The 20554-nt window shown below is 48.5% G+C and overlaps 2 protein-coding genes across 2 annotated transcripts in view; one reads left to right on the forward strand and one right to left on the reverse strand.

The window, feature by feature from the left end:
* LOC311356153 (frizzled-3-like) overlaps window positions 1–240 on the reverse strand; it is a gene marked incomplete at both ends in the record, with an annotated part of 7931 nt that extends 7691 nt beyond the window's left edge. The window contains 1 exon segment of the mRNA XM_084475914.1: window positions 194–240. Coding sequence (XP_084332040.1) covers window positions 194–240 — 47 coding nt within the window.
* Window positions 241–437: 197 nt separating this feature from the next.
* ush2a (Usher syndrome 2A (autosomal recessive, mild)) overlaps window positions 438–20554 on the forward strand; it is a gene marked incomplete at both ends in the record, with an annotated part of 152277 nt that continues 132160 nt past the window's right edge. The window contains 9 exon segments of the mRNA XM_084475915.1: window positions 438–470; window positions 4040–4175; window positions 7547–7610; window positions 8761–8862; window positions 9398–9590; window positions 10338–10627; window positions 12028–12249; window positions 13111–13204; window positions 14142–14173. Coding sequence (XP_084332041.1) covers window positions 438–470; window positions 4040–4175; window positions 7547–7610; window positions 8761–8862; window positions 9398–9590; window positions 10338–10627; window positions 12028–12249; window positions 13111–13204; window positions 14142–14173 — 1166 coding nt within the window.

Genomic DNA, 20554 nt, shown 5'->3' on the forward strand with positions numbered 1-20554 from the left:
TCTCTCTCTGCTTCTCTCTCTGTCTCTATATCTCTCTGCTACCTTCTCTCTTCCTCTCTCTGTCTCTCTCTCTCTCTCTGTCATTCTCTTTCTTTCTTTCTTTCTGCCTCCCTCTCTCCTCCCCCTCTGGGTCTTTGTGTTTCCAGCTCGCTGTCCCCCCAGCATTCTGGTTTTAACCTGCTGGTCCCATCACTGTGATGGAGGGGATATCTGCTGCTGGTCGGAGAACGCCACCGACATCACAAGACGTGTCGTGATGAAGACACGACAAGAGAGGGAGAGAGAGAGAGAGAGACATAAATGATGTATGAACAGAGTGGAAAAGAGATAAAGAGAAATTGAGAGTGTAAAGAGAAGCAACAAAAGGACCAAAGACAATTTTTGAAAGCAGCGTAGCTGGGAGAGTCACAGAGAGGGCTGAACAGGAGGAATAGGCGATGAGGAAGACCGGGGTGACGGAGAGGAGACGGGTGTGCGTAAACATTTCGATTTAGAGTCTGAGTGCCTTTGTGCTTTCATGTGTACAATCGAAAACCATATTAAGACACCATTAAAGCCATCCACTCTCCTCTCCTCACCCCTCGTCTCCTCTTCACTCCAGCTCTCCTTTTATTGTCTGTCGGCCTCTCCATCTCCGGTGTTTATCACCGTCTCCCTGTGAGGAGGCCCTTAGCCGGCCCCTCACCCCTTCTCCTCCAGGTACCTGTGATACGTACAACCCTGCCCTGCTCTGTTTACCTCTCTTCTCTCACATTCCTCTCTCTAACACGACGTACCTCCACCTCTTCTTCAAACCCTCACCTTTATCTCTCTCTCTCTCTCTCTCTCTCTCTCTCCCCCTGGTGCTTGGATAAGATGTTTCGTGCAAGTGAATGTAATTATAACTTGGTCCACCCAAAAACAAGGGAATAGATGGAATAGGTAGGGCAGGACAACAAGACTTGGGTGGAACTGATTGAGGTAGACCATCTACTTTTACAATGTGGGCGTAAAATGAAACAGCCATATATTTGCATCAGTTGATAAAAGCTATGAATAAATCAACAAACTGTACAACATAACCTTGCTCTGAACAAACGTGGAGCAAGATGGTATCATGTGGAAGGTTTTTAGATTCCTGAAGTCCACAGCCTCTCTGATGACAGCAGAGAGCGAGATGCATTACCTTCCTCTGCTCATTATCCTCATGTAGGTCGCTGGATGAATGCATTGTGTAAAATGACTACAACATTAACACTCATAACTGACTGTACACGCAATTGGAAATTCCATGATTAGGCCATTGGGAATAAACCAGGAAACCAGGAAACAATGTTGAAGATCATTTCACACGTTTGGTTCCTCACCTGGAGGCAACACACTTAGCGAACGCACAAACCAGCACTGTCCGCGCCCAGTGGGCCCTGCCTCAGCCTGGTCACGCTGTGAAAGAGGAGAGCAGCTTTGGTCCAAATGCCAGTCTTCAGATCACTAAAAGCTTCCACTCAGGGTATCCCTGCCCGCTTAGCAGGGCTTACCTGGTGACGCTGCCAGGGTGCAGGGTGTCACACTAGAAGTGTGGTTAAAGCCCAGGAAAAAGACAACCTTTAAAGGAAAATACCTAACGGAGAGGAATGGAGAAAAAGTCAAAGAAGTGAAATACGCTGTGGTTACGTCTGTTTGTTTTCTGGATGTGATATTGCATGACGAGTCTTAATCAGGATTTGGTTTAGCTTCCCTGGAAAATGGCAGCCGTTAACGACATCACATCTTCATCATAATACTTTGACGTACCTTTTCACTAAAAGCTGCCAGACCAGCAGAGGTGAAAGTGCTCACACACTCGAGAGTCTTAAGTGGGGACGTCCATGCCAGCAGGAACATTAAGTCAAATCCACTTAAATGGTATGTGATGTCTTAAGAAAGGCAGGGCGTAGATGGCGCGAGGGGTTACAGAGAGACTGATACGTCTGACGGCAGAATAATGAACACGACTGTCTCTGCTGATTGATAGTCCATCTTTGTCTACTGTCGCTCTTTAATTCAACACAAACCACTTTTTGGTTCTTCGTACAGCAAAGTGATGTCTTCCTTCTGAAATCTCTGAACCTTGCCAAAAAAACGATCTTAAAACGGCGGCGCAGACGTGAAGAACCGGGACTCTCTGCAGGACTGTTGGGTGCTTTGGTTTTAAGTGTTTACCCGTTGGCATACGTCATAAACACAAGTAAAGCCCGGCGGTGTTTAACGGCGTCCTTTCCTCTGGACTCGTGGACACGCTCCAAACCAGACCCGTTATCACACCAACAAAGTCCTCTCCCCCTCCCCTCCCGCCTCCTTGAGGGACTCAGATGTCCGCCTGCCTGGGAGCAGACAGAGAGCTTGGGATGTGATAGACGACGGTGGAAAAAAAAAAAAAAGGCGGTATAAAAGGAGAAGGTAAGAGAGGAAAGAAAAGCGTTTGTAAAAGCCAACAAAGGGGAGCTGGCGCCGTTTCAAAGGCTGCGTGGCAGCCGGGAGGATGAAGCACTTCAGGATTCATTTACATCAGACCTGACATCCACCTCACATCTCCGCACGCTCTCCGGCACACAGACTCCTAAACAGGCCTTCCTCCAGACACTTCCTCCAACACCGGCCTCCATCTCCCTCTAGCTGCTGTACCCTTAAACATCTGCTTTCCCTCTCCAGTAAACTGGTACGTCTCTCGGACGTACCACCTGGTACGTCTCTCGGACGTACCAGTGGTCCTCCTCAGTGGAGGACCCCCAGTCTAAGCCGTATTAGAGCCCGCTGAAGGCCTTCTGTTGGGACTCAGGAGGTAGAGCGGGTCGGCTGGTAACCGGAAGCTTGCTAGTTGGATCCCCGGCTCCTCCTAGCTGAGTGTCGTGGTGTCCCTGAGCGAGACGCTTCCCCCTGACTGCTCCTGACCTCCTGACTCCACCGTCGGTGTGTGAATGTGTGAATGTCAGGCAGTATTGTAAAGCGTTTTAACTGGCCACTGGTTAGAAAAGCGCGGTATGAATGCAGTCTAGTTGAGCATTGAGCAGCTTGGTGGCGTGTGATGAGGGCTTCATGTCAGGCCCGGGAGGACGGGGAGAGGAAGGACGCAGGGACAGGGGAACGAATGACAGGCTGCGTTAAGAGGATAGAACATGAAGACGATTAAGACGGAGAGAGAGAGGACAGAGGGAAGAGGGGGGGGGAGGTGAACAGAAAGTGAGAGTGAAACTGTGAGACTGAGAGCTAAAACAATGTGATGTAAGGAGTGTGATTTGCACGGTCGGAGCCTCACAGAACTTTGCTGGAGTGTTTTGTTTCTCGTCGTGGTTACCATGTGCTGCCGGAGATTCGGAGGGAAGGAGGAGACGGGGGGAGGGAGGACATTGAAGTTATTTGGGGGGGATGGAGAGGGGCAGAGAGAGTCCCTTTCTACCGGGTTTTGATGTGAACTGACAGCCGTTGCTCTGACAGTGCTGCCTGCCATGCAGGTTTTAATATTCATGTAGCGGATTAAGAAGCGGACCAAGAAGTGGCGAGGAGGTTTTTCTCTTTTTTCCGCGGTCAAACAGAAAGCTCATTTCCAGCGGCGGCGCTTTAGCCTCGGGCTCTCCCCTTCCTACTGCCGAAATGAGCTGGAAGATTAGACCTATGTATAATTCACGCTCACATACACACATACATGCACACGTACACACCGCTACATAGGTATGCATTATGTACACACACACACACACACACACACACACACACACACACACACACACACACACACACACACAGTGGATGTGTGCACGTATGAATTCACATTCTCATCCTGCTCCGTATCCATCGGCTCTTCCTGTGATTCTGAACCCGATTCTCGCCTGATTATAATTTGGAGGATCTCTTTTCTCGATAAATATTTCTCCCAATTTTATTTTATTCCCTTTTTTCATCTACTTCAAACCTTAAATGTTTAGTTTCAGAATAACAGTAAAGTACTGTAAATTAACTAATAACATTTTGTTGGAATGGAGCCGCCCACACTTAACGAGCGACGCCTGTAATTGGTCCCCAGGTCCATGACAGACAGGTCAGCCTCTTCCTGGACGGACTGGAGGAGGACGGGACGCCCTTCGACACGCGACCTTTGACCTCTGCGCTGCGGGACGTCCGTGAGGACAGCACCATGAGAGTGGGGCTCAGCTCCAACGGTACGTGGTGTCAGTCTCTTTTATATATTAAAGGACACGTTTTAACCGTTAATATCTGATCATCGATCAATGAACCCAGAGAGACGAGGCAACGTGCTTTATTTACTTTTACATTGAGGGTGTTTAGCAGACACTTTTATCCAGAGCGACTTACAATTAGTCCATTTGTCAGAACAAAGAGAAACAACAATATATCTCTGTGGGTACAGTAAGGATGTTCATAGAACCAAGTGCCAAGCACTAACCATCACTAGGTTAACCCATTCCTCGTAGACACTAACCATCACCAGGTTAACCCATTCCCCGTAGACACTAACCACCACTAGGTTAACCCATTCCCCGTAGACTACACAGATATCTAGGATGAGATGCACGGAGCAGAGGCAGAGTTTATAGAATGAAGACACATCCATAAGCAACCGCCAGCGGACGGTGTCTGTTGCTTTGTGTCGAAACATTCCGCCGGCACCTCGTTCGCTCTGTATTTTATTGCGCTGATAGATTTTAGACTTCACACGCTTTTATCACTATTCAAGGACTGAATAAGAGACCAATGACTCCCGCATTGCTCTCCCTCCCAGCTCTCATCCCTCCCGACCACACGTCTGTGATTGATTGGTCGTGCCTGGGTGCCGTCGCGCAGTCAATAGGAGAGAAATTGAGAGAAAAATGATATCCGTTCATCTACAGGGTGATAAACGAGTGTTTTTGTTGTCGTTTATCAGACATTGATCTTAGTTCACTGCAGGTAGCATCTGATCAGCTGGAGATCGCATTAGAAGTGGTGATCAATTTAAGTGATTGGCTAGGGGGGAGGGGGGGGGAGGGTGTGTGTGTGTGTGTGTGTGTGTGTGTGTGTGTGTGTGTGTGTGTGTGTGTGTGTGTGTGTGTGTGTGTGTGTGTGTGTGTGTGTAAGGTGGGATTTTAACCAAGAAGGCTGTGCCTGGAATTTTGATAAGCACATTGATATATTGATCAAAGTGGTGTCTCTGTTTGAAGAGAAACCATCCTTTCCATAGTTTTCTCGGGGGGGGAGACGGGTGGAGACGGGGGGTGTAGTTGCTATTCCAGACAATCAAAGACACATTTAGAATATTACGTCCCTTTGCAACAACCACACACAAAAGCTACACCAATAGGGAATCAGGACTACTACTCTGTATTGATAATGAAAGCAAAATTGCATTGCAGCCAAGTAGTTTTCATTGTCTTCTTCTGTCAGAAAACATACATGCTGTTTGTAATGGCAAGAAAAGTGACAGAGCCAACCAAGGGAAGTGTGTGTGTGTGTGTCTGTGTGTGTGTGTGTGTGTGTGTGTGTGTGTGTGTGTGTGTGTGTGTGTGTGCGTGTGTGTGTCAGACTTCAGTGTGAGACAGAGGACCAGAGCAGCACTTTAAGGTGATGAATAAGGAGTTAATAAGTAATGAAACTCCAGCAGTCGTACAGCAGAGTGAAGAGTTAAGGTTAGCAGCCGGCGCAGGGGGGAGACGGGGGAGACGGGCCCGCAGAGGGGGAGAGAGAGAGAGAATTACGGCTTATACCTTGCATCATCCCGGTAACAATGGCCACAGTGCTTTTCACAGGAAGATATAATCCCATTTCCACACGCCGAAGGAATCCTGAGCCAAAGCCTCAGGCTGCATACGCTTACACATGCCACACACACACACACACACACACACACACACACACACACACACACACACACACACACACACACACACACACACACACGCACATGCGCACACACAGACACAGAGACACACACACAGACACACAGACACAGACGCATGCGCACACAGACACACTCACACACACACACACACATACACACACACACACAGACGCAGACACATGCGCACACACATAGACACACATAGACGCATGCACACACAGACAGACACGCACACACACACACACACACACACACACACACACACACACACACACACACACACACACATACATACAGATAAACACACTCACGCACACACATACGCACGCACTCACAGACAGCCAAACAGACACACACACACACACACATACACACACACACACTCGCGCACCCCCCCCCCACACACACACACACACAGATACACACACACACACACACACACACACACACACACACACACACACACACACACACACACACATACACATGTTCACTTCCTCACCCACAGTGTCTTTGACTCTTCATTTCCTCTTCCTTCCACTCTTCCTTTGACAAGCTGCTGCACCAAACCATTAAAACCTAGTATACTCCCTGTAATCGCAAATGCAAATACACAAGCACACACACTTGAACGGTTCAAATGAGGATGTGTGTGGACCACATGGCTCTAAAGAACACACACTCTAAGTTCTAAGGAACACACACAGCTCTAAGAAACACACACAGCTCTAAGAAACACACACAGCTCTAAAGATCACACACACACAGCTCTAAGGAACACACACACAGCTTCACATGGCAGTGGTTCAGTTGTTCCTTTATCCGTTTTCTAACAGGTGTTCAAACGACAGACCGAAGTGAGCTGGACAGAAAGAGTCTCCTGTAGCCAACGTCCTCATCTTGAGTCCAATGTGTTGTGTTGTGTGTTACTGTGTTGTGTCTGTGTGTGTGTGTTTGGTGTGTGTGACTCTGTCTGTGTGTGTGTTTGTGTGTGTCTGTGTGTTTGTGTGAGTGAAATGTCTTCTGCTACGAGTGCTTTAATCCTTTTCATTGTCTGGTACTTTGTAAATCCAAAATCCTGCAGATGTGCTCCTTGTCACACACATTGTTCTCTGCTTCCCTGCGCATTCTGCTCCTTTCTCACTGCACTTGTAGAAGCGTGTTGTAATGTTGTATTCCTCCTCACAATGCTGTGTGAAACGTGGGGAAAAGCTCTCAAAATATTCAACGTTTCAAGAAGCAAGACAGCAAGTCGCCAGAAAGTCACTCAGCTGCTCAGATAATAATCATGGTGGAAAGTTTGAGAGGAACTAGCTAATGAATTTATTCTTCTTTTAAGTCTTGTCGTTGTCCAAACCACACAGTGTTCAGAATCATGTTTAACATATATTGTTACTAAAAGTCTGCTCATTAATTTTCAAACCCTATTAGGCTCGCTTGCCAAACAGAGTAAAGCCTGTATCAAGCTAACACACATGGCTTAATGTGAACATCGGTCTAATTACTAAACAACATCTGACTTAATTGTACTTTTACCTGACTAACGATAGTCAGCTCCTGGTAGCTATCCCTCTCACTTAGGATTCAGCAGGTAATCTTTACTGTGTGTCGCGCTCAGCCTCCTCCAACAGCCCGTCGACGTCCAGCCTCTCTCTCACACTGCATGTTCTGCTGTTTCACTCTCCCTCTCTCCAGGGACCAATCAGTACATCGGACGGATGCAGGACTTTAGATTTTATCCCACAGCATTGACCAACAGGTGAGTGGGGAGGGGGCGACGGTGGCTGGAGAGGAGGGGGAGAAACAGGGGGAGAAACAGGGGGAGAGGGGTTATTGATGATGGTACCAAAGAGATGGATGGGCGACGTGGGGGATTAATGCACGGGTGGAGAGACGGAGGAACGGGCCACAGTGTCATCTACAGGGATGATGTGGAGATGGGCCAGAAAGTAGGGGAGGAGAGGAGGGCAGGTGACGGGGAAGGCCAGCAGAGACATTGTATAGATTCCAGCGGGGAGGGAGGTATAGAAGGGGGAGGAAGAAGGGATCAAGGAAAAAGGATGAATGGAGCTAATGCTAATCATTGCATCTTAGGATCCATACTGCTTCCCGAGGATTTTCTCTGGGAATCCAATACTTGGCAATTAGTGTTTTGCTAACTAGTGAAGCGCCGCACGGTGTACACGCTGCAGACAGCCGACAGATACTCTTCTTCTGTCCGAGCGCGACGCACACGAGACAGGAGGGAGATAGCGGAGATACAATCTGTATGTTATCTCTGGTGGCTTTCGCACAATAGCCTGGATTCCTGAATGTGCAGTAATTGGTCCCTCTGGAGAACACTTGAAAACAAAATGCTTGATGCTGAAGCCACTACAGTATTTTTATGTACATTATTTTGAGGCAACAATACAACATTTAACTAACTTATTTGCATTGCCTGGTTGAATAAATGGAAAGCTGTTGAAGATTAGGGGCGGCATGTGGCTCAGAGAGTAGATCGGGTCGGCTGGTAACCAGAAGGTTGCTGGTTCGATCCCCGGCTCCTCCAAGCTGAGTGTGGAGGTGTCCCTGAGCGAGACGCCCTCACCCTGACTGCTCCTGACCCGCTGGCTGTTGCCCTGCGTGGTCGACTCCGCCGTGAATGTGTGCATGAATGTTAGGAAATATTGTAAAGCGCTTTGAGCTTTGTTGTTCCTGTTGTGATGGTGTTGTTGTTCCTGTTGTGATGGTGTTCTACCCTGTGTGATCGTTGTGGTGTTGTTGTTGTTCCTGTTGTGGTGTTGTTGTTGTTCCTGTTGTGATGGTGTTGTTGTTCCTGTTGTGATGGTGTTGTTGTTCCTGTTGTGATGGTGGTGTTGTTCCTGTTGTGATGGTGTTGTTGTTGTTGTGGTGGTGTCCCCCCTCAGGGAGGTCGTGGAGCTGTTCACGGGGGTCCTGCCTCTCCTCCACACCCAGCCCGAGTGCCGCTGCCCGCCCAGCCACCCCCGGGTTCACCCCCTCATCCAGCGGTACGGCGTCCGAATGTTTATTAATACGCAGGACGGGAGGTCAAACTAGAGTCAGGACAACTTTATCTGTAGTCTTGTTTATAATCAGTTACAGTCTCTAAAAGGCTTCACCGGGCCACACGTATGTTACCCCTTAAACCACACATCCACATTATGGACGTCATTATGTGTAACAAAGGTTTGAGTAGTGCCTCCTCGTGCCTTTTTTACAGATAGAAAGATATATACTTTTTTAATCCCCTTGGGGAAATGAAGGTATCCAGTAGCTCACAAAGTCAGTCAACAGACAAACAACAAAATGGACAAACATTAGCAATATTGCACATAAGTGAAATTGCATGTAAAAAAGTGCAAGAGGTAGAAAATATAAATATTTCACAATTTCACACGGTCCAGTGTGTGTGTGTGGGGCGGTCGCCTAACGAAGGAAGGCAACGTCACGGGCTGATTGCAGACCAGTGATGATACGTGACGCACGTGTGAAATTCCTACACTCCCGGCTGACCTTTGACCTCTGTGTGTCCTGGGGTCTCAGGTACTGCATCCCCAACGCAGTGGGGGACACCACGGCCGACCGCGTGCTGCGGCTCAACCCCAACGCCCACCCCCTGAGCTACGTCAACGACCAGGACATGGGCACGGCCTGGCGCTCCCACACCCGGACCCCCCAGGGGGCCGAGGGGGACGGGCTCAGCCTCACCGTGGACCTGGCCAACGGGCAGTACCAGGTGACACACACGCGCGCACGCACGCCATGCGCACGCACGCATGCACGCAAGCACACACAGATGCATGTGTGTTTATTTTAGAAACCAGAAAAAAGTTGATATTGTGCCATGAAAGATGGTGTGTGTTTGTTTGTCTTTGCTTTGTGTCGGTTTCGTTTTGAAGCTGTTCTCAACAGGAGTAAAACTTAAGTCTCTAGATGAAAGACACCTCTTATCTCTCTGCTGTGTGTGTGTGTGTGTGTGTGGTCTGTTATCTGCTGGTAGTAGTAGTTCCTCTACCATCCCTGCCAAGACTTTGATAATTAGTTAACAGTAAATCTCTCATTCCATCTTCTCATCTCCCCCTGAGCTACTACCACTGCTTTTCGCAAAACAATTTAGTAATTGTTAAAATGTCTTCCAAAGTATTGTTGCCTTGGAAGGTGTCTCACTCCCCTGGTCCTCCAGCTGTTCTATGTGGTGGTGGTCGATGGTGTCTCACTCCCCTGGTCCTCCAGGTGTTCTATGTCCTAGAGGTCGATGGTTTCTCACTCCCCTGGTCCTCCAGCTGTTCTATGTGGTGGTGGTTGATGGTGTCTCACTCCCCTGGTCCTCCAGCTGTTCTACGTCCTAGTGGTCGATGGTTTCTCACTCCCCTGGTCCTCCAGGTGTTCTACGTGGTGGTGGTCGATGGTGTCTCACTCCCCTGGTCCTCCAGCTGTTCTATGTGGTGGTGGTTGATGGTTTCTCACTCCCCTGGTCCTCCAGGTGTTCTACGTGGTGGTCCAGTTCGGGGGCGTGCTGCCCGACCGGGTTGTGATCCAGAGACGGAGCTCTGACTCCCCAGTACCCCAGAACCCCAGCGGAACCAGTGGAGAACCAGAACCCCAGAACCACAGCGGAACCAGTGGAGAACCAGAACCCCAGAACCCCAGCGGCAGCAGCGAGCCGCCCTGGACGGACTGGCAGTACCTGGCCCGGGACTGCAGGGCGTTCAGCATGGAGCCCGACGGGCCTCTGCCAACACCCACCGCTGTCAACTGTCTGCCACTGCAGGGGTGAGTCCCAGGGTTAGTGGTGTGGACCAGCGCAGTGTACTGGTCCACTGCCGGGGCTAGTACCCCAGGGGGTTAGTGGTGTGGACCAGTGGAGTGTACTGGTCCACTGCCGGGGCTAGTACCCCAGGGGGTTAGTGGTGTGGACCAGTGGAGTGTACTGGTCCACTGCCGGGGCTAGTACCCCAGGGGGTTAGTGGTGTGGACCAGTGGAGTGTACTGGTCCACTGCAGGGGCTAGTACCCCAGGGAATTAGTGGTGTGGACCAGTGGAGTGTACTGTTCCACTGCCGGGGTTAGTGGTGTGGACCAGTGGAGTGTACTGGTCCACTGCCGGGGTTAGTGGTGTGGACCAGTGGAGTGTACTGGTCCACTGCCGGGGGTTAGTGGTGTGTGTCTGCCTAGGTGTGGACCAGCGCAGTGTGTCGGTGTACTGGAGGATCATGGAGTTTGGAGGACGGCTTTCACTGGTGGTTGGGTGAAGATAGCCCTTCCGCGGTTTCTCTCGGCCGGCCTTCCTCTGTGATGGCAGCCTTCAGAGGACTGCACTGTAATCTGTACACACACAGACACAGACACGCTGACACACACACGCACACACACCATGAAGGCCTTCATCACGGGCCCAGTGTCTCTCCTCTCTCTGGTATTATTGATCAAACAAGAACCTGATATCAATAAAGCGTGAAACTCCATCGTAATGCATGTTCATGCCAACATAACTACTCTCTCTCTCTCTCTCTCTCTCTCTCTCTCTCGCTCGCTCGCTCACTCTCTCGCTCTCGCTCTCTTTCTCTCGCCCTCTCTCTCACACACTCACACAACCACACCGCTCTGCTAAACCACCCACACTGTTGCCTCAGAACAGGCGTAAGTAGCTGGCTCTGCATTGGCACCGGATAAAGACCTGAAGTTGGATCATAGCCTGCCACACACACACACACACACACACACACACACACACAGCCACACACAGCCACACACACACACACACACACACACACACACACACACACACACACACACACACACACACACATAAAGTGACACTGTGTCACGTTTCTAAGCTTCAGTAGTCACCAGACTGAACAGGCTTGATAGTTATTGTGGTTTTCTATGACTTTGTTTGCCGAGGGACTCCTCTAAGAAGCCCTCTTGGGACCAGCGCAGCGGTGAATTGGCGTTGGAGCAGTTGGAACTGGCATAAGGAGATACAGTATCACACCAGATCTAATTAGGTGTTTGAGGAAGTTGTGTTTATTTAATTTGCGACGTCACTAGTGTCGACGAGATCAGACAGACTCAAAACACGTTTGCCGGTGGTTTGACTTTTACTACGTAATATAAATCATATATTCCTCCCATCACTCACCTGTTCCTTGTGTGTGTGTGCGCCCTTCACAGGGACGCCCCTCTCTCCGGAGGAAACATCACATTTGCCTTGTTGACCCCAGAGCCCAACCCCAGACCGGGCTACAACGACTTCTACAACACCCCCGAGCTCCAGAGGATGGTACAGGCCACTCAAGTCCGGCTCGTCCTCAGCGGGCAGTACCACTCTGAGGCCGTGGGGGTGGATCCCGGACACAGATACTATGCCATCAATGAGATCACCATCAGCGGCAGGTAACATCATTCTGAATCTTTTATTTACCTCCATTAATAAGTAAGTAAACTAATATACCCAGAAGTAAATCAGCACTTTATTTGTATTTCAACTTTATTTAGAGAAATAGTTCCCTGCTTGCTGGATGAGAGGATGGATGAGAGGCCATGAATTATCAATTCATCAACATTCAACAACATTCTAAAGTTATTTGTTAAATCAGTGCTGGTTGTGGTGCAATGGTAGGAGATGCTGAAGGTGTGTGTATAGGTGATGTATAGGTGATGTATTGCATGGTGTATTTAGCTGCATATCGTGTGGAACAATTGTGGATGTACGCATCTCTTCATTACCGTGACAACTGACCGCATCCATGTGACTGATTATTCTGGGATTGTGTGGAAAGCAATCATTTTTGGCTCATTCCTCTCTCTCTCTCTCTCTCTCTCTCTCTCTCTCTCTCTCTCTCTCTCTCTCTCTCTCTCTCTCTCTCTCTGTCCAGGCGGATTTAATGGTTGTTTGAGTGAATGGGGTAAAAATATTAGCTCTAATATAATGTGTGCAGTGGCCTGTGCCTCCTTCTCCCTCTGTTCCATTCATCCTGTATCTACAGAGTTCACTACTTCACCTTATCACTTAACCGTGTCTCTATTCTAAAGAGTGTGTGGATAGCCATGTTGACAGGAGAGTGTGTGTGTGTGAAAAATATTTTTTGTGGGCAAAATGTGACACTGTGCTTTTCAGACAACATAATGATAATATCAATGTGAGGAATCCCCTTTGTAGGTACATTGCCACGCAGAAGGCCTTGTGGGTAGTTCAGTTCTAAAGCCTTTTGAATGTGTTATTGTGTGTGAATCCTGATTACCTCTCCCGTCCAGGTGTGAGTGCCACGGCCATGCGGACCAGTGTGACACCGGAGTGACTCCGTATCGCTGCACCTGTCTGCCAGAGAGCCACACAGAGGGGATCAACGTGAGTCCCACAGTGTTATTATTAATATAGTATCATCAGTGACATGAGTCGTATGATGCTGTATCCTCAGCCATTCACAAGGCTGACAACAGGCACACTCATTCAATCACAATCTAACCCTACCTACAAAGAGATTATTAATATTATTAATTCTACGTGACCACGTTTCTGAATAACTAGCAGACAAAATGAAGCGTGTGACTTTAGGAATCAGACTAGGTTAGTGGGGGATTTATGTATTGTTATACACAGATACGAGATCTTAATAAACACATCGCCACAAAGTCTAAGTGCAAGCTAGATTAGTCAGTTTAATAACGTTGGATTTCAGTGTTTATCATAAGACGACCGTGTGACACTCTAGCCTCCTACTTTAGGTTGTTAATTGGTGTTGAATACACACTCACTCTCTCACACACACACGCACACACACACACACACACTCACACACACACACTCTCACTCTCACACACACACACACACACACACACACACACACACACACACACACACACACACACACACACTCTCACACTCACTCTCACTCTCTCACACACACACACACACACACACACACACACACACACACACACACACACACACACACAGATACACACACACACACACACACACACACACACACACACACACACACAGATAACTGCACATGAATAGGGATTCCCCAGGGGAAAGCCTCCTCATGGTCTTAATTAAGCAGTCTCATTAATGACATGAAGAGGCCTACTCTAATGAACACCACACACACACACACACACACACACACACACACACACACACACACACACACACACACACACACTCAAATCCAATAAATACTGCCATTTTTGTCCCCTAGCAAGTATAATTTTTTTTCTTTCTATCTCCCTCTTCCCATTCAGTTTCAAATATAATAGTGCTTTATTCCACATTTATCTAGAAACTAAGTGCCATCGACAGCCTGGCCCAAGGGTACGTCCACCAGCTTGGCTCTGTGAAGATAACCCACTGTCCTCCAATGCAGAGATCCAACCTGTGACCTTTAGGTTCATTGGCACCCATGGGCGCCCACAGAGAGACGCAGGAATCAAGGATACAGCGAACTCACAAACGACACACACTTGACTTCATAATGAAAGTCCACACAAAGAGTTGCGGGCTCCGATCCTCTGTGTTTGCGTTGTATGTGAATAACGTCCGGAGCACTTCCTAAGAACAACACCTGATTTAATTACGGTGGCGGGAGAGGAGAGAGGGTCGTCAAGGACCTCGTTAGCGGGTATTATCAGAGCCATCACAGCACACGGATCATCTCTCTCAAGATTCATGACCCGAAAAGCTTTAGTGCCATGGAAAAACTGTTCATATTAAAGAGCAAAAGTGAAATAAGATACAACATAAGATGAAAAATAATTATAGCACAAAATTGAAGTATATTATAAAATCGACAACAATAGATTACACCCCCATAGTCACCCCCATAGTCCTTAGCATTGTGTAGCGTCTTATCCTAGCTATCTGTGTTGTATACGGGGAATGGGTTAACCTAGTGATGGTTAGTGTATACGGGGAATGGGTTAACCTAGTGATGGTTAGTGTATACGGGGAATGGGTTAACCTAGTGATGGTTAGTGTATACGGGGAATGGGTTAACCTAGTGATGGTTAGTGCTTGGCGCTTGGTTCTATGAACATCCTTACTGTACCCACAGAGGTATATTGTTGTTTCTCTTTCTTCTGACCAATGTACTTTGTCACCCTATTGTAAGTCGCTTTGGATAAAAGCGTCTGATGAATGTAAGTGTAAATTCAAATGTAAAAGTCTATAAACAATGAAATGGCCTCGTACATACATACATGGTCTAGATCCACGTGGTCTACAGGGTCTAGATCTACGTGGTCTACAAGGTCTAGATCTACGTGGTCTACAGGGTCTAGATCTACGTGGTCTACAGGGTCTAGATCTACGTGGTCTACAGGGTCTAGATCTACGTGGTCTACAAGGTCTAGATCTACGTGGTCTACAGGGTCTAGATCTACGTGGTCTACAGGGTCTAGATCTACGTGGTCTACATGGTCAAGGAGACTGTGGAGACGGGGGGGGGGGGGCTCTGTGGAGACGGGGGGGGGGGCGGGGGGCTCTGTGGAGACGTGGGGGGCGGGGCTCTGTGGAGACGGGGGGGCTCTGTGGAGACGGGGGGGCTCTGTGGAGACGGGGGGGGCAGGGCTCTGGAGGGCTCTGTGGAGACGGGGGGGCTCTGTGGAGACGGGGGGGGCAGGGCTCTGGAGGGCTCTGTGGAGACGGGGGGGTGGGGGGGGGGGGGCTCTGTGGAGACAGGGGGGGGAGCGGGGCTCTGTGGAGACGGGGAGGGGCTCTGTGGAGATGGGGGGGGGGCTCTGTGGAGACAGGGGGGGCTCTGTGGAGACGGGGGGGGAGCGGGGCTCTGTGGAGACGGGGAGGGGCTCTGTGGAGATGGGGGGAGGGCTCTGTGGAGACGGGGGGGCCGCGGCCTGGGCTGTCAGCTGCTAAAAGTCAACTCTGTCTGACCGGCTGACTGCTCAACCACACGGCCGCGCTGGACACGCCTGCATTATTCACCACTGGCTTATGTATCATTTATACACGTGTGTGTGTGTGTGTGTGTGTGTGTGTGTGTGTGTGTGTGTGTGTGTGTGTGTGTGTGTGTGTGTGTGTGTGTGTTTGTGCGGGGGTGCTTGTGTATCCAAGTGTGTGTACATGTGCTAGTGTGTAGGTGCCTAAGTTAGTGTGTGTGTGTGTGTGTGTGTGTGTGTGACTAGCAGCTGTTAGATGATGCTCCCTTTCTTTTGAAGACATAACCGGCATTGTGTCTCTCTCTCTCTCTCTCTCTCTCTCTGTCTCTCTCGCTCTATCGCACGCCCACGCACACTCTTTCCCGTTCTTGTGTCACTCGTCTTCATCAGTCAGTCCTTCTCATCTGCAGTACATTATGTAACTATTTGTCTTTATTTCCTACTCTCATCATGGTCACATATACTTTCAATGTCTCCCCTCTTAGCATGTTTCTTCTCCCCTCCAGTTTATATGGTCATCTCTCTCTCTCTCTCTCTCTCTCTCTCTCTCTCTCTCTCTCTCTCTCTCTCTCTCTCTCTCTCTCTCTCTCTCTCTCTCTCTCTCTCTCTCTAGGGTGGCTGTTTAAATAATGTCTCAAATCGACTAGAACAATGACATTCCCTCAGTGTGCATCTCTAATCAGCTCTCTCTGTCTCTGTTTGTTTCTCTTCATCCCCGCCTCCCTCCCTTTTCTTCCTTTTTGCTTTTTTTCCTCCTTTATAGACTTTATAGTTTGCTCTGTGTCTTTACTAGTCATTTATATTCTTTATTATTTTATTCCCTATTTTGGTCTCTCACTCACTGTCTCTCCAATCTCTGACTCTGTTAGTCGTATGAAGTATATCTCTTCTTTGGTACATTAACATCTGAGGCTGACATATCTGCGTGTATAAAGAGGATGTTTTATACTAGAAGCTGAAAGTAGAAGCCCTGCTCTGTTATGCGTGTGTATGTACGTCTGTGTTCTGCGGTCTGACGAGATTCCCTCTCACAAAATGTATTAATTCCTGTGCTAAAGGTTCCACACTTCAAAGGCCGGGCTACACACTCGCTCTCTGTGAGGAGAGACACGCACTCGGCGCTCGTCAAGCCTCTCCACTCCATCCCTTTGAATGAATATTCTCAGCCCTTCCTCTGTCTCTGGAATATTGGAGCATAAAAGGCTTTGGGGAATATTGGCGATTAATATTGCATGTGTTCTGTTGACTCGCATAGGCCCGCAGCGGTGACGGATGTTGTACTAATCTGCAGAATTTCCACAGTGACATTAAAGTGACAGAAATGCTCAGACATGTGTCAGGATGATCAACGAAGGGCCGTGCAAGACGCACACTTAAAAAACGCCCCGCGCGCACGCACACGGACACACTTTCTCCTTCCACTGTCTTCCCTTTCCCGGCTTTTTCCTGCTGCTTGCAGTCTGTCAGTCCTGATCTCTTACCTTCTCCGTCCTGCCCCTCTCTCTCCGGTGCTTTCAAAGTGATGGATTCAGTCATGTATCGTATGTTACACACATACACACACACAAACGCACACGTGCATAAACACACACACACACACGCACATGCACACATTTGGGTGATTTCATTATTTCAGAAATCTATGTACTGGTCAAGTTTACTAGGCAAGTCAATTTCTGGTAAGATTTTTTTTGAAGATACAAATTGTATTATTTGGGATGTGTGTGTGTGTGTTTATTTTTGTTTAAATGTATATATGTGTGTGTGTGTGTGTGTGTGTGTCTGTGTATGTGTGTTTATTTTGTGTACTTGTGTGTGTGTGTGTGTGTGTGTGTGTGTGTGTGTGTGTGTGTGTGTTTACTTCTACGCATGTCAGTGTATGTGCGTGATGGATCGTGATGGCTAGTGACATTAAGTATGGTGGCTCTGCCTCTGTGAGGCTGCAGCCCGCCGGCCGGCCTGCCGCTGCAGCACATTTCCACCTGGGCGCCGGGGTTAACCGTGTTTACTGCGGACACACGCTCACCCGCGCCCGGGGTCACGGCCTTTGCAGTGAGAGCGTGAAATTGGTCATGGCATTCGGGATGAGATGAGTTACCCCCCTAGATTAACACAAGCGTTGCATGCGTGTGCGCACACACATACACACGCGGAGACCTGAGTGGGTGTGCACACACACATACACACCCATGCACATGCATACACGCACGCACGCACGCACACACACACACACACACACACACACACACACACACACACACACACACACACACACACACACACACACACACACACACACACACACACACACACACCGGCGGGATTGTCCACGTATCCATTAGGGGAAGCTTCAGACTCAGCAGGTTGTATGAGTGCAAAGCTGGAGATGTTTTCAGTTTTATTTTTTGTTGTTTCTACAATTCCCCGCGGGCTCCAGGAGCTGCGGTCCTGCGTCACTCTGAGTCACACTGAGTCTCGTGGGTCCTTCAGACGGACGGACGTTCAGAGAACGTCAACAATAATGTTAATGGTCCTGATATCGATTTTCTTCATTCTTTGCATGCATGAATGCTTTACTTTAGAATACCAACATGACCAGCAGACACCAGACAGCTATCGGTTGAACTGATGTTTGTTATGTGAGCAGTTGCTGATTATTTTAATATCAGACATGTTTGATATTGAACAATATTGTATTCATTTAAGTAAAACTGCATACTTGACGGTGAAATCTAAATAACTTTGCCTGTATGGTTAGCAGGAGATCTTTGGACCAGTATTCACTCCAAGTAAAATAAAAAATGTAAGCGTAAACTGATAATTGATTATGGAAAAACATGGGAACTTATTATCAAAAGCAGTGAAGCCTCTTTCACACACACACACACACACACACACATACACACACACACACACACACACACACACACACACACACACACACACACACACACACACACACACAGGATCCCAGGCCTAATTAGCAGGCCGGGCGAGAGGGGATGTTACCGCCATGCTCTGAAAGAGAAGAAAGAGGAAACACCTCTCTGGTTCATTTGCTATGGTAATATCTCCTGAATATTTCCTGCTCACGGACGTGCTTTGGTTACCAGAACCAGGAGGTAGCCAGGGCCTGGTGGGATTCAAAGGGGGGGCGGGGTAGGGGGTTTTCAGTTTCATTTTCTGTTTCTTTGGAATACTCCTACACTTTTGGAGTTGAGCAAGATAATATTCAGGAGGTTCACACCAGAGGGCCAGAGGGAGGGAAGGGACTGGATACTAAAGAAATGCTGTGAATTTCCTGTGATTTTCCTGTGATTTTCCTGTGATTTTCCTGTGATTTTCCTGTGATTTTTCTCTGATTTTCCTGGGTGTGTGCAGGAACAGGTCATAGTTAACCCACACACACGCACACATACCGATACACATACACGCACACAGAAAGAAAACTATGAATGTATTAACACTGAGTCTTGGTATTAAACCAAATTACATATTCTTCTCAAAACGTGTTCAATAAGTTGCTAAAAATGAAAAGTGGCATTGCATCTCAAAACCTTTACATCCGGTGAAACCACATAAATGATCTGCTACTGGTTCTATTACTGTCCTCGTCGTTCAAATGGCTCCCATTTCCACGGCCACAATACCCTTATTATGGATTATATTCTCCTCATTCATACCTCCTCAAACCTCCAAACGCTTACACACCTGGGTGCTCCGCCTCTCCGCCTCCCCCGTCGCCCAGTCTCCCCCTCGGAGAGCGCTCCCCTCACCCGTCTCTCACCCTCTCTGTCTCCGTCTTATTGTTTGAATCCTTTCTCTCCCCCTCGCACCCTTTCCCTTTATTCTCTTGTTCCCTTCCCTTTGTGTGATCCCATGTAAGAGCAGCCCCCTCTCTCTCTCTCCATCCTGGGCTGTCTCTCTGTCTCTCTGTCTCTCTCTCCCTCTGTCTCTCTGTCTGTCTGTCTGTCCGTCTCCCTGCGCCGCTGCCTCTGTCCTCATAATGGGCCCTCCGCTGCCCCGCCAGCTCCTGACTCCAGGGAGGGACTCCTGGGTTTTTTTAATACATTTTTAATTCTGCCATTTGAAGCCCCCCTTGTCCACCGTAATTCGTACTGACTGCTGAACAGAATCAAAGGCCCTGTGCTCTGTGTTTCTCGCCCTCTCCATGCTCGCTGCTACAGAAAAATGCATTTTTCATTTTTCACTGCTTTCCTATTTCCCCCCATCCCCCTCCCCCCCCCCTCCCCCCTCCCTACACACACCTTGACGTGCTTGTTTTGACATGAAAGTGGGCCCGTGTCAGAGGCCTGGCTGCTGCAAGTCGCTCCTCATTAGGGGCCTGATTTCCCTAAGCATTAGTGTGTGTGTGTGTGTGTGTGTGTGTGTGTGTGTGTGTGTGTGTGTGTGTGTGTGTGTGTGTGTGTGTGTGTGTGTGTGTGTGTGTGTGCGTGCGGTCACAACGTTATTGAATATGCAGTGTTCCAGAGGGACAGTAGATCAGGAAGAAGTTTAGGTCGTCCGCACCCTGGAAGGTTTTCTGAGTTTCTGTGAATTAGTAAATGTGAGATAGTCATCAAATGCTTTGAATGGTCAGAGAGGAGAGGAAGCTGCTGTGTAATCAGTTTGAATGTATAATTCTCTATAATAATACTTGTGTTCTCATTGTCTGCTTCTCTCTCTCTCGTTCCCTCTCTCTCTCTCTCTCTCTCTCTCTCTCTCTCTCTCTCTCTCTCTCTCTTTCTCTGTCTCTCTCTGTCTCTCTCTGTCTGTATCTCTGTCACATACAGTTGTACAT

The sequence above is a fragment of the Micromesistius poutassou genome (assembly GCF_964030765.1).
Source record: "Micromesistius poutassou genome assembly, chromosome: 12".
Lineage (NCBI taxonomy): Eukaryota > Metazoa > Chordata > Actinopteri > Gadiformes > Gadidae > Micromesistius > Micromesistius poutassou.